At 45.4% G+C, this 14,299-nt stretch overlaps 1 protein-coding gene across 1 annotated transcript in view; it reads right to left on the reverse strand.

The window, feature by feature from the left end:
* The window catches only part of TMEFF2 (transmembrane protein with EGF like and two follistatin like domains 2), a 71,468-nt gene that overhangs the window by 22,440 nt on the left and 34,729 nt on the right, over nucleotides 1-14,299 (reverse strand). The window contains exon 5 of the mRNA XM_088523794.1: nucleotides 976-1,072. Coding sequence (XP_088379920.1) covers nucleotides 976-1,072 — 97 coding nt within the window. The remainder of the gene's footprint in view (nucleotides 1-975; nucleotides 1,073-14,299) is intronic.

Genomic DNA, 14,299 nt, shown 5'->3' on the forward strand with positions numbered 1-14,299 from the left:
GCAACGCGTGAGCCTCTTAGCGATGAGGAGCTTTCGCATATGAAAGGAGCAAGATGTTAAAGACGCTCAACCGGATAGTCCTTGTTTTTAACCTAGAGACAGGGCTTCACTAATGGAACGCCAAATTGCATCCACTCTCGTGACATGAGACAGTGGAATGGGATAATAATATATGTGTGCCTGCCCATGCCCTGAAAACCTGCTATTACAGCGGAGCTCAGCGTGGCTATGGCACCCATTTGGATGCCACCGGGCTCATCGCTTTGGGGAGACAGCCAAAGCAGCCCTGTTTCCACCCCAAATTAGCTAAGCATCCCCATCTCGGCTCAATAAGAAGTTTTGACTCCCACCAGAATCAGGGGTTATTAAAAGCTTGGCAGGACAAAAACAAAAGGAGCCCCAATTTGATGATCGCATCCGCAGCCTTCCTCCCTGCACGGGAGAAATGTTCATAGTTTCATGCCTGGCCGGCCGTGCGTGGCCGTCCTGCCCGGAGGAGGTCGGGGCCTGACACGGGGCACTATTTGACAGCTCGATCTCACTCTTCAACTAAAGCAACCTTGATAAAGGCAAGAGGGATTTCCAAAATTTTTAATGCCAAGTTTAACATAAAAAGATGATGATGATAATAATGTGTGTTTTAGTCAGAGAAGCCTTTCTAGGTCAATTATTTCTCCCACTTCTACTTTTACCAAAGAATAGAGCCGTAAAACCTTCAGATGGAACAGTGTAAGTTATAACAGCAACAAAATGGATAACTCTGTTCTTCTAGACTTTGCTAAATTGTGCATGTCTCAAGATTATAAAACAGATTTTTATTCATTTTTACAGATTAATAACCACCTCAATCACCGCGTGATGAATCTCCAGGCGTGGCAAATCTGATATCCCCTATTTTTAATGCTTTCTGAACCACAGCATCTCCAAATAATAGGACATTCATAGAAAATAAAAGAGTAGACCAAGGTACTGTACCAAACATCCTCTGCATCTTCATCACACTCTGCCCCAAACTGGCAAATGTCACAGGTCGATGTCTCTTTTTGATTGGTTTCACCTGAGCCTTCATTGACTGTTTGATGGAAAGCAGAAAAATACACATTAGTAAACACTGGACGGTAGCAAAAACACTTCTCTCTCCAGAAAAATCTATATTTCCCACGTTCGCTTAATGCATCGCTCCCCAAGCCAACGCTCGGCCAAGAGACGGTATTTCTGATTGGGACCAACAGAGCTATCAGAGCTATTCCCTTCCTGGTCTGTGATAAATGTCTCGAATTGTGGTGTTAAAAGGGAAACCGGGAAAGTCTCTCTCTATTCTTTAGCCATTTCAGCAACAGCTCCAGGAAGCTGCAATTTTGGCAGGTCGGGTCAGCACTGAGCTGCGCTGCTTTGTTTCCCAGGAACATAATTGAGGTGTATTGATGGTATCTCACGCTGCTTCGGGGCCTCTACGGGTGAAGCCCTTGAGAGGGACCCAAGGGGATGTTTTCCTGGGAAATGCTTTGAAATTGCCTGTCGTGTGGTGCAATCTGGCCTGCTCTGAAGGCAAAACATGTTTCTCTCTTACAAGTACTGCAATGAGCCCCCAGAACTAGTTATCCCTGGCAAGGAAGGTTTCGAGCCATGCAGAGCTGGGGATGATCTCCCATAGGCAGGGAAAGCCCACACCACGGCCACCGCGTTGCTCCCGCTCTACCTCTAGAAACCACCCCAAATTAGGCAGCCCTGGCGCTGCCATCCCATGTGGTCCACACATGCCCTTGGAGAACTGGGAATGTTTCACCTCGAGCCTTTATCTAAGGTCAATTTTGAAATCCCGGAAACTCAACACAAGTCTCTGCAATTTTGTAAGGTTTGCACCTGACCCTTAAATGTTGTCAACAGCATGAGAGGAAAACAAGAATATGGATTTAAGAGGACTGAGACATCGCTTGTGACAACTGAATGAGAGGAAGCGACCACTAAGGTAGGAACACGGAAAAGGGGATTTGCTCAAAGATCCCAAGGAAACATCTGCATTTATGCAGCCGCCTACAAGCACCTCATGACGTGTTTGCATGGGTGCTTTCTAGCAAGACATTCTTGCTAGCAGTATCCCGCTGATGTCTACAGGAAAATTAAACCACCCAGACCAACCACCTCTGACCCTGGGCAAGTTATTTAACCTCCGTCATATTCCACACCTGGTAAAATGGGAAGCACTTCCTACCACCGCAGAATATGAGAACAAGCACGTTAAGACCGGGCTAGGCTTAAAGACTGCATTAATATGGACTGCGGAGATACCTAAGGTAGACAGCTTGTCTCAGAAGTTATTTTTTTGCTCAACCTAATAAAATCCAATGACCTGCTGGTGTGCTTCGCTATGAGCTGTGCTGCAGCAGCTCCTCATCAGGGCATGGCTTGAATTTTGATGAAACTAAAAGGGAAATGTTCACCTGTGATAAGCTTTCTGATGATACTACAGAGAAAAAAAAAGGACAGTTGCTGTTTCTCTCTCTTTGTAGAGTGCTAGTTTTTTCAGCTTTATACCCACAAACTTCACGAACAAAAAAAAAAAAAAACAAAAAAAAACCAAAGAAACAAAAAAAAGAGGTGGGGAAATGGAAAACCTGCCCTGGGCTTTTGCTCTGCAGCATCATCAGCACCAACGGTGCAGGGAAGGTCCGAGGTCTTATCTTCTTGCTAAAGACCATGGAGATACACCCTGACATGGCTTTGATGCCAGGCAGATTCAATTTACAGCATTTTGCAGCTCTCGTGCTTTTAGTGATTTTTTTTTTTTCTTAAAAACACAGTTGCTGGATTATCCCAATATAAAAGAACATCAGTTTCGATGTGTATTTATTTTGAAAGGCATGTCTAAGCTTGATGGCTGTGGAAAATAAAGTTTGGGAGGAAGATAAATACCAGAAACTATCGAGTTTATCTTTTAAAAAATCTAATTATTTCTACAGGCCCGAGTGGAGATTTTTCAGGCCTGGCTAATGTCAAGGGTAGGTCAAACTGGGAAAAAAAAAACAGCTCTGAAGCAGAGCTCAGCTAGGTCAAATGTGCTGAGGGTTCCCAGGATACAGTGCAGTTAGTATGAGAAAAAAGAGCCTAGGAGGTGCCTCGGGTTTGCTTTGAGCAAAGGGATGCTTAAATAGCGTGAGAATTAGGGATGTGCAAATTTCCCTTCACCTCCTCTTTACTAGTAACAGTGCCTTAACCATATACGTGTGTGTCTATATATAGGTGTGCGGATATATGTGCACATACCGCCTTGAGCGGCTCGTTCATCCTGGCTGAACGTGGATGGTTTTAGCGGAGCAGAATTGCAGCCATCCACCTGCAAATCTGTTTTTATAGGTGGGAAGCAGGGACGTCTCGGGACAGCGGGGTCTGAGGCCAGGCCAGGAGCCTCCGCAGGGACCCGTCTGTGTTCGTACCACTGGGGCCGAGAGGGAACACATTCTTACCCAAACTTTATTTATTCCAAATCAACAGTGTTTGCTTGTTTCTGCCTAATGCACATCCCCGCTGCTCCCGCAGTGCGTTTGATAGGGAATTCAATGCGATTAGCCGAGGCCGGCTTCTCCGAGCTGATACCTCTAATGGCATTTCTAAAGGAACGGCTCATTGAGTAAAACCCCCCTGCAAGCCGACACGAAGCAGCCGCAATCGCTGCACCCTGCGCCACGCTCGCCCGGGGCACGCGGGATGCCGGCATCCCACGTCTGAGAACGTGCACGATGACAAGAGTTTGCCAGAGGAAGAGGAGCTTCATTTAATTTTGCCAAGCTCTTCCTCTCACAAGTGGCTTTGAGCAGCACGTGGGGATCATTTGTCTTTCTTCCTGCCTTAATTTTAATAGGAATGGCTTTCTTGCAGGGTGTTTTCGAGCACGTCTGCAATGCTGCTCAGGTTTTGTGGCATCTGTTCCGGCTGGCACGAAGCACACAGTGCCCAAGAGCCAAGTGGACTGGATATCCACGGCCTCAGCACCCCTCGTCTTCCTCTTGTACGTCCTGCATGTCAAGGGCTGGCTGAATTTAGAGAAATTCAGTGAAAACATAAGGGAGGAGCCCATCCCTGATTTCACACAGCCTAAAATAAGGGAGACAGAAACGGGTGATGTGACTTTCCAGGGCTTTCAGCCAGCTCCCAGCCTGGTGGAAAGATTAAGAGGACACTTGAATTTGAACCCTTGCAGCTACTCATCCTTCAAGGAACAGAGTGAAAGGCACGAAAATAAAACTTAAAAGAGCCACCGAGCAAGCATCCACTTGGTGACTACTTTAGTTTTAAGGTCTTTGTCACTCTGCTATTGATTTAAGGCTGTGTTTCCTTTTGAATATTAGTACGGCTGGCAAGATAGCAACATCATACATAAAAATGTTCTTTATTCCAGAACAGATGAAACTCCCAGTGGTAAAAGAAGATTTAGGTATCTCTGAAGATTTCTTATCGCTGTGCAACATAATTCTCTAATGGTTCGGTGCCTTGGAGGGTCATCTGAGATCACTTATCACATAAATCAAACAGGTGGCAGGCTATAAGAGTGGAAGCCTATAGCAATTTCATGTCTCTGCTTGCAGGCATCAAATCTATCTTTTGGGCAGACTATTGAGGAGATAATACGCCACTCCATTTAAGCCACTGAAGAAACCCCAAATCTGGGTATTAACCAATTTTAGGAGGCTACTCCTGGTCTTGGCTGCGCCTCAATTATCTTGGGAAATGGCTGGTTTTACATCCCCAAACGCAGGCTGCAGACACTAGTCCTGCTTCTAATTTACACGACGGCTTCTGTAAATCACTCTGGCAACGCAAGGGAGTGTCAGAGCCAGGGAAAGTCCAATTTATCTTATGTCCCATTTACATAATCAGGGTGGTGTAAAGTGGCTCTACAGTGAAATGAGCTGGGGCCACCTTCTGCTGAACCCTACAGGAGAAGTGGCCTTTCGTGTTTTTTTTTTTTTTTTTTTCCCTCTCACTCCACTTTTCTTCCATTTTACACTATTTTCTCCTTATTTCCATGGTGCTAGTGCAGGTTGCACATTTGAAACCAGGAGCAGGAGCTGGCCTGGAGTTCAGGAGTGGAGAAGCCGCTGAACCGGCTCACACTCCGTAATGAGGTCTCCGGAGGGCGCCGCTTGCTCCGACTTCAGCAGCACAACAGGCAGGTGCCAAAACTGGCAACTGAAAACCACGTCTAGCAAGTCCTCCCCGGCAAGAAGTCACAGGTGGAAACATCAATGGGAAAGTTTCTAACTCCTACAGGAGAAAATACGATATTTATTGGAAACGTCAACTCTGCAGACGTCTGCAAAGCAAATGGGTGGCAACTACTCCGCTTTGCAAATATGCTCTCCCTCATTAATATTGATTGAGGCACTTCAGCCATATCACTGATTGCATTACCATTGCAGAAGTGTTGTTAGCAAATTAAAAGGGAGGACTGCGAGTCAGCTTAATTTGGGGTAAAACCTGCTCTGTCTGCCTATATCTGCTGCCCTTCTAGATGTCTCTGTAAGAAAATAGATCAGGGATGATGGCAATGTCTGTGCAAGCTCCTGCATAGATGTTCGGGCCAGAATTCGCAAAAATCAGGTGAGTCCACTTGCAAGAAGATCTCTAAAACTGCATCCATTTCCCCTGCCATCCTTGCCTAAAAACACCTTTCAGGTGATCTCGTACTATGAGAACCCATCATCATTAAGGACCTATCATGCTAATATAATTTTCTGGATGGCTTATTAACCTACTAAGACATGGTTTTCTCTATTCCCCTTCATTAGCGACAGCAATAATTAGGTGAGGACAGAGTAGCAAAATTGATCATATGCTACTGCCCAAGGGGACAGCGAATGTATCATGGACATTCGGCATAATGTTCTCCCAACTCCAGATGCATTAATTATATTTAGCAACACAGCTATTTTCTGCCTTTGATAAAGAAATCCATTACTGTAGATTGTGCATAACAGAGGCTTTTTTTTTCTTTTTTTCCTGTTTTAAAATTGAATTTTTGGGGCAAGTTCATTAGACAAAATGAAAGGAGGCAACTCCGTGCCAATAACACGTCCTTTGCCTGTATTGACCATCAGTCTCTGCATGAAAGCAGTGCTTAAAAAGCTGTGATGGGGCCAGGGTACCAAGACAGCACCATTTCCACGGAGTTTTTGCACTGCAGCGAGTGGCTTTTCCATGTAAGCCATAGGCAGCTTGCTGCAGATAAAAGCATTAAAGGCAGTTGGCATTACTAATTTGGCCTCAAAAAGATAATGCCATTTTTTTTAAATTGAACTCTAAAGAAAGAAGAGTTATTGAGGGAAAACTCAGACTTAAAAAATCGAGGACATGGAAGACTAATTTTTAGGTACATGTGACTAAAAGACATCCAAAAAGAAAATGCTTGAACCATCCCAAGGTGAAAACTAGTATGTGGAGTCCAGAAGAGAGAAAGGACCCTAATCATTAGTTATCTAGGACCAAAGTGCATCAATACGGTGGAAGTTGTCAATACCTCTGTCCTGGAGATAAGAAAGGTCAAAATCAGTGGAAAACTGGTAGAAAAATCTCTAAGGGAGAAGAAACTCCACCCTTCACTTCATCCTGAGCTTGGAAAGAAAGAAATGAATGTTTTGCCTAATTCAGTGTCTGTCCATCCTCTCCGCTTTTGGCAGGTTTGAAACACGGTTATCCTGTGTCTGCTTGATCCTGGTAAGGTTCTGGGTAGAAAAATGCAGCCACCTTGGGAAAATGCAGCGGAGAGCTGCAAGAATGGCAAGAATTAGAAAATGAAGCTTCTGGAGTGAACTTGGAAGAACGGAAATTTTGTACTTTGGAAAACAAAAGATTGAAAGGGGACTAGTCACCTGCTATATGTTAAAAAAGAACCTTAAAAAGACTGCTATAGAAAGAAGGATAATCATAGAATCACAGAAGGGTTGGGGTTGGAAGGCGCCTTTAGAGACCATCCAGTCCAACCCCCTGCTCCAGCAGGGACACCCAGAGCAGGGGCACAGGGTGGCAGCCGGGCAGGTTTGAAGATCTCCAGAGAAGGAGCCTCCACAGCCTCTCTGGGCAGCCTGTGCCAGGGCTCTGGCACCCTCACAGCAAAGAAGTTCTTCCTCACATGGAGATGGAACTGCCGGGGTTTCAGTTTGTACCCGTTACCCCTTGTCCTGTCACTGGTCACCACCAAGGAGAGTTTGGCCCCGTTCTCTTTACATTTTCCCCTCAGGTATTCGTACATATTGATCAGAGCCCCTCTCAGTCTTCTCCACGCTAAACAGGCCCCGCTCGCTCAGTCTTTCCTCACACGATGGCTGCTCCAGTCCGTTCACCATCTTCCTGTCCCTGCGCTGGCCCCTCTCTAGCAGCTCCACGTCCCTCTTGTCCTGGGGAGCCCAGAGCTGCCCCCAATGCTCCAGGTGCCTCCCCAGAGCTGAGCAGAGGGGCAGGATCCCCTCCCTCGCCCGCTGCCAACGCTCCTCCTGCTGCAGCCAGGAGCCCATGGGCCTTCCTGGCCACGAGGGCAATTTGCTGCCTCATGGGCAACTTGGTGTCAACCAGGACTCCCAAATCCCTCTCTGCGGAGCTGCTTTCCAGCAGGTCAACCCCTAATCTGTGCTGGTGCCTGGGGTTATTCCTGCCCAGGTTCCTCTCTGCCCAAGTCTCCATCCTGTCCAGGTCCCTCTGAAGGGCAGCACAGCCCTTGGGAGTGTCGGCCGCTCCGTCCAGGTTGGTGTCAGCCGCAAACTTGCTGAGGGTGCCCTCATCCAAGTCATCGATGAACAAGTTGAACAGCACCGGGCCCAGTACTGAGCCCTGTGGGACACCACTGGCCACAGGCCTCCTACCAGACTCGGCCCCATTTATCACCACCCTCTGAGCTCTGCCATCCAGCCAGGTCTCAGTCCACGCCACTGTCCACTCATCTAACCCCCCCTTCCTGAGCTTCCCCATGAGGACATTATGGGAGACTGTCAAGAGCCTTGCTGAAGTCAAGGTAGACAACATCCACAGCTCTTCCACTGTCCACCCAGCCAGTCAGCCCATCGTAGAAGGCGACTTCCCCTTGGTGAATCCATGCTGACTATTCCTGATCACCTTCTTTTCCTTGACAATTGTACTGCATACCCACTGTTTCTGAGGCAGAAATTGATTTAATTTATATATAAAAAATAAAGTTATATATTAGGAAGAAAATATATAATATATTAGGAAGAAAATCCTTCCAACTTCTAGGATTTCTTAAACACCGGAGGACAGGAAATTCTAAGCCCTGCAAATGGAGAGCTTTGGGCTATGCCTAGGACCTGGTGGATGAGCCTGGATTTCACCTCCGTGCATGTTGGGAGCTGCCTTTCCGAAAGGATATTTAGAATGATGAATCAGGGGTCCAGACATATCCATCTGTCACATCCAATAAGCACACGTGTGCCCTGTGAATGCCTGGTCACTGCTGCAATTAGCTATTGCAGCCAGGCGGGAGATTTCCAGCCAGGAACACATGAAATATTTTAAGGAGACACAGTCCAATTAAAAATATCACATACGATGTTTCTGAGCACGTTGCACTTCTCTCTCTATTTAGCTTTGGGGGAAACCAGCACTGGGGGGGAAGATAGCACTGGCTTAGCAGCATTTTAAGTTCAGAGGGTTCTGTCCCATGAGGGTGGATTTTTCTGCCTTTCATAAGCTTTTGTGCTTCATTTAAGTCCTAAATAAAGCACAGGTATCCCACGGGAGTAAACTTTATTCTCTACCCATCAGAATAATTTCCTACCTGAATTAACTTGTGAATACATTTGGAAAAAAACCCATACACACATACATATGTATATATATATATAAATATATATCTTCCCATAGCACGATTATTTGCCTCTCGTTTTGTAAACATGTTTATGTTGCTTTCCTGTTCTGAGTGTGAATGGAGCCCTGCTAACGGAGTGACGGATGGTGTGAGGAATAAACCCTCGCTTTGATTTAGTGCCACATATGTGAGCTCATTTGTGCAAAACCCCCCAGGCACAATCTTTTGCTTAACAGGACTCGCCCGGGCTCTGAGGCCAACAGTCTTTGCTTTGCTGCCTTAAATCACAGCAGGGCACAAAACCTCGGCCATCCGGACCAGAGGTGACTGCCCGTGTCTGGGCAGCAACGTGGATGCGCCGTGCCCGCAGATGGTCTTGCTCTCCAGCAGCGTGGAACTGTGCTCTCCAACATTTCGGAGAACAGCATTTGCTGCTAAAACAAAATCCATGCACTTTGCACCCCCTAAGTGGTACACGAATTTTCAGGGGGTAAAATATAATGGCTCTGTGCATCAAGCATGATTGATCCCGCTGCATTTGCTGATAATTACGCTAAAGAACAGTGTGCATTAGACCTTCCCTGCCGTCTCAAGTAGCGTCTGGGGTCTTGTGGTCAGGTTAGTAAAATACTCCCTGCAGTATATGACCTATAAGGCATAGACACGTATTGTGCTTAAATACACTCAGTTTTACTCTTGGCTTTATAGCTGAACAGCCCTGTTTTTCACCCTGGCTTACAGTCTATCAGTGAAAATGTCTGTCCTACAGTGCGAGGTCACTCTGCTTTGGTTGGGACAATATGGCCAAAAAGGGGATAAAATTATAATGACTGAGCACCGGAAGCACGACTCAAATGTTTACAGTGTTGAAAAACGAATAAAACTGCAAACCTGGGTATTTGTGCACATCCATGCATGCACAAGACAGGGGTCTCTACCAGGCAACAATCATTCTTTGAGATGCTTTTCTGGCATAGGAAACTAAGGCTATGCTTCAGAACAACAGCAAAAAACGCTCAAGAGTGTTTTTCAAGCTTTTCTTTCATTGTTAAAGGAAATGGAGAATTATAAATAGACTCAGGATGTGCTCGCTGAACAACGGCATGCATAAACTGGAAAGAAAAAAAAAGTCTAAAATTTCCAGGTTAACAAAAGTTTTGCTTTAGCATGAAAGTCAACTACACGTAGATGACAACTTCCAAAGTAACTGAATATCAAAATGGCAGTCGCGATTTCCCAGACTACTTTTTTCCCCCCAAATCTGGCAGAGAAACATTTCTATTTATACCCTGACAAAACAAAAATTTAAAAGTTCCATAAAACTGTTATACCATGCTTGCATTGTTGAGTCAAAAATATTCAGCACTGTGTTTCTATTTTCTTGATTGAGGATTTTTTTCCCCTTTACATAGTGTCTATTTTTCCTCAGGAATATATATTTTTAACTATTATTTTTTATTTATAGCATAAATAGATTTACACAGGTTGCTCAGTTTGGTTATCACAGGGTTTCATCTTAGCCTTTGGTCATGGGCATCTCTATATCCTTCCCGGTTTCCTATGGCACGTCCTTCCTGGTTCATGGTCACTATCTCTGGTGACAGATCCCACATTTTGTTTTTCTTGCTCTGAGCTAAACCTTATTCAAACATGGCATCTGATGCAGAAATAACCTTCCCTTTACTTCGAATCACCCCATTTCTGAGCCTTCCAAAACATGACAGCCTAAGCACGCGCATAAATGAATCATTTCTGCCCTTTCACCATGTCAAGGTAAAACCTCCTTTACGAATGCTTCTCTAATATTTGGTGCAGAATCATTTCAAAAAACCTCCAAGGCCATTAAGGAGTTGAAAAGCTGTTATAATCATCTGCAAAACCCTTGCCAGGTCATGAACACCACATCTTTGGGAGATATTTCTCCTTCATCCTACCACGATCCACATTTCAGTTGTAAATGGACAAACCAGCTGGGCTCTAAATCACATCACAGGTACTGTTAACTAATGGAAAAATGATGGTGGTCCTTTTAGGAGATGTTCAATTTCCTGTAGTTTGTGCAAAAAGCCTGCTTTCACCTCCTTTAGTTTTGCTGCTTTGGCTTGAGAGTCCAGAGGCTTGACCACAGCTCAGTGATTTATTCCTAAGGAGCCTTTGATCACATAACTTCTATTTTTTATTTATCTTCTGCAACTGGCACCATCCCAGTAGACATCCTTCCGCATCTACAAAATATTTCAGCCTACTGTTCGGTGCTGCACACGTGCCATAGGCCAAACCTCTTTCATATTTTGTCTTCCATGCCGCTCTTGATGCTGAGTGCATTGGAAGGGGACAGACGATGGCCATGAGGGCCAGGCATAGTGTTTCACTGGTTCCTAATTTATACATCTTTTTGCCCGCCTGTTTCCTATTTCCACTGCCCCCCAGTGAGCATCAAAAAATATTTGCATCTATCTACATGGAGCATTTGCTAGAGAGAGAGCATCGCTGCCCACATTTTATACAAGGGACCTAAATCAAAGTTTCACACACAGGTGAGAAGAAGTTCCTATGGCAATGGCACACTCCTGGATTAGAAGTGGAGCTCTTTTTGGGAGAGTTCCATGTTGTATAAGGCTTCAAGCAAACTGTATCTGCATGCCTTTGGTTGTAAAATACCTGAGAGAAGTAGGTGGGGGACAGGCCAGGTCTACCAGGGGCTCCATCACCAGGTTCAGGAGGAGCAACAGTAGCTACTGCCAGATTTGTGCCTTGCCCATCTAAACCACACCACATATCTCCACCTTTCAAAACCACTGCCTTACCATGCTCACCTATGAAGTCCATGTGCTCAAATTTCCTATTTCTCTGGCAATTCAGGGTACTGCCAACAGCTTAACAGATTTATAGCAAATTCATCCAGGACTATTGTGGCAGTGCTGTCAGGACAGCAGTCCTGCATGGCTCGGAATCCAAGTGGCTACTAAGGCAGCCAGGACCCCATGTTAATTATGGTATTCAAAAATAACCCCATCTCTAACAGGCATTTCAAGAGCTTAAGGATGTACCTGAGTAAATAAGCCTTGTGGGCTCAATCTGAGCAAGTCATATAAATAAAGAAGGGTGGATTCTGCATTTCCTTGGGTAAAGAAGGAAAGTCATTGTATTAACGAACGGGGTTTGGCTGAGTGAATAAAATCTGGCGGCCACTGTGTGCTTTGGAACATGATCTGGAACCGGATTTGCAGTCCCGCTGCCAGAAGGTTGAAGAGCTTTGTTGGTTGGTTGTCAAAGCTCTGACATTCCCGCACCTGCTCCAGCCTCAGCAGAAAGCCACATGACGGACGCGAGGTTTCCCTGCTCCAGAAACCCTGCGCCCGGATCAGGTGGTGGCCAATATTCCAGAGCAGGGGCAATGGGAATGCATCAAGCAGCTCACACGGCTTGGGTAAATCAAATCCTGGACAGCTTATGTCCACAGATTCCTGATAGACATAGGCAAGAAATTTTCCGTAGCCTATGAACATGACTCTGAGGACATTTTAGGATGAAAAATGTTTTTAATAGCTCTGCGAAGAGACTGTGAGAATAAGGGTGCAGTTGGAGAGCTCAGGCTTGCTATGTCCTCAGTCTCCCGAAAAGCTTCCTGGTCTTCGGTCCACTTGGGATCAAGGCCCAGATGCCAGGGAAAGCAGTGCTAAGGCTGGTATTGCTTGCACCGATGCTGTCTGCTGGGGCCTCGCAAGGAAAATTCAAGGAGAAGGGCAGAGAGTTATCTGCCGGGAAAATAATCCTGAATTCACACTTGGGCAAACCACAAAGCTTCCGATTTTATTACTCTTCTCCCTAGGCAAATCTTTTCTTTCCTCTTTCACTTTCACCCTTGAGTTGTCTGTTTACTTACTGGGGATGTGGGCAGATTTCGACTCTCAGGCTGGATATTACTCCGAGAACAATAAACAGACGATCTTCTCCTTCAGGTGCCCGAAACTTTCCTTGATGTTTTATTTCAAGCACATACAGCAGGCTTGCGGTGCACATAGCATGACTTGAAAAGAACTATAGGTCGAAGTAGCTCACAGCAGAATATTACTGTGGATTTAGTGCTAATTCCAGGTTTATTCCTCTCCTAATTCCTGTATCACATTGCCTTATCTACACAGATAAAGCCTCTTGAAGTGTGCTTTCTTTGATGCATGGATGGAAGACTTCTGTCAAAATGTGTACAATTTGCTTAGAAAACAACCACCACTATATTTAGAGCACAGTCTACTCCAAAGTCCCCTGAGAGATTTCGGTGCAAAGCAGCAAAGGCTTCCCCCAGCTGAGCACAAAAGCTGTATTTCATATGAGCCAGCAGGTCTACCAGGGCCATATTATTAATATCATGCAAAATATTAGCAGATGGTCACAGTCTCCAGCGACAAACGGCCTCTCAAAACACCCTGGCAGCATCATCACCAGCACGATGCTCCTGCCTGCCTCGGAGCATCGGTGTTCCCAAAGGGCGTCCTATGGATCAGCGTTTGGATTGGGCCAGCTCCACGGCTCCGGCGGAGGTGCAGTCTTCCTCAGGCACCCTTGTAGACTGCGGCTGTGTCACAACTGTGCTCTGCCTCTGTTTTCTGGAGCTCTTCAAGCCATATCACAACAGGACAAGGCACCCATCTTTTGATGTCAACTCCTGGGTGATTTCCCAGTTGGCAACAAAGAGTATTTACATTTATAGGAGACAGCAACTTGCAGCCAGGAGGATTTCAAAGCACTTTATGAACTATCATTCAAAACAAGCAATGCTGAATAAAGACATTTCTGGGTCGAAATGTAGAAAGTATTGAACAGAACTGCTCAGCAGTTCGGGGTAAAAGGTGAAGAACACCCCATCCGAATGCATGTGAGCAATGCAATTTTAGTTAGGCAGGATGCAATTTCAAAAGCTGGAGTCTGGCCAAGCCACCAAGGTTAACTACTCTACTTTTTCAAAAAGTATCATGGGATTTTTTTTTAATGACCACAAGTTAATGATGTTGTGTCTGAAAGTCAGCACCTCTCGCCTTACAGTGGCCTTTAAAATCATTTAATAGCAGCAGCTTGATATTAGATCCAGTGAGAGAATCCCCTACCGCCAACCCCACCGTCGCAAACATGTGGTTCTCTCAGGAAAATGGGACTGGAAGGGATCAGGTGGGTCGCAGGGTCTGGTCCCCTAAAACTGCGAGGAAGATTGCACGCAGCGCGTCATCGATACACTTTGATTCACCTCCCAAATGTACTTCAAAACTACAAAACACCGCCATAAAACTCAGCACTTTGACCCAAAAGCACCTTTACATACGGCAATGTGTAATATATAAATATATTCCAGGCTATAAAAAAGAAGGATCTAAGATTAAATACACAACTACCATACTGGACTGCTTTAGACTATAGTAGGAAGAGATATGTGGGATTTTTTTCATGAACACAAGGACCCTGGCAAATATATCAACTTATTCTTTATTAATC

The sequence above is a fragment of the Tinamus guttatus genome, unplaced genomic scaffold, assembly GCF_059628265.1.
Source record: "Tinamus guttatus ecotype Peru unplaced genomic scaffold, ASM5962826v1 Tinamus_guttatus_pri_ptg000197l, whole genome shotgun sequence".
NCBI classification, from domain to species: Eukaryota; Metazoa; Chordata; class Aves; order Tinamiformes; family Tinamidae; genus Tinamus; species Tinamus guttatus.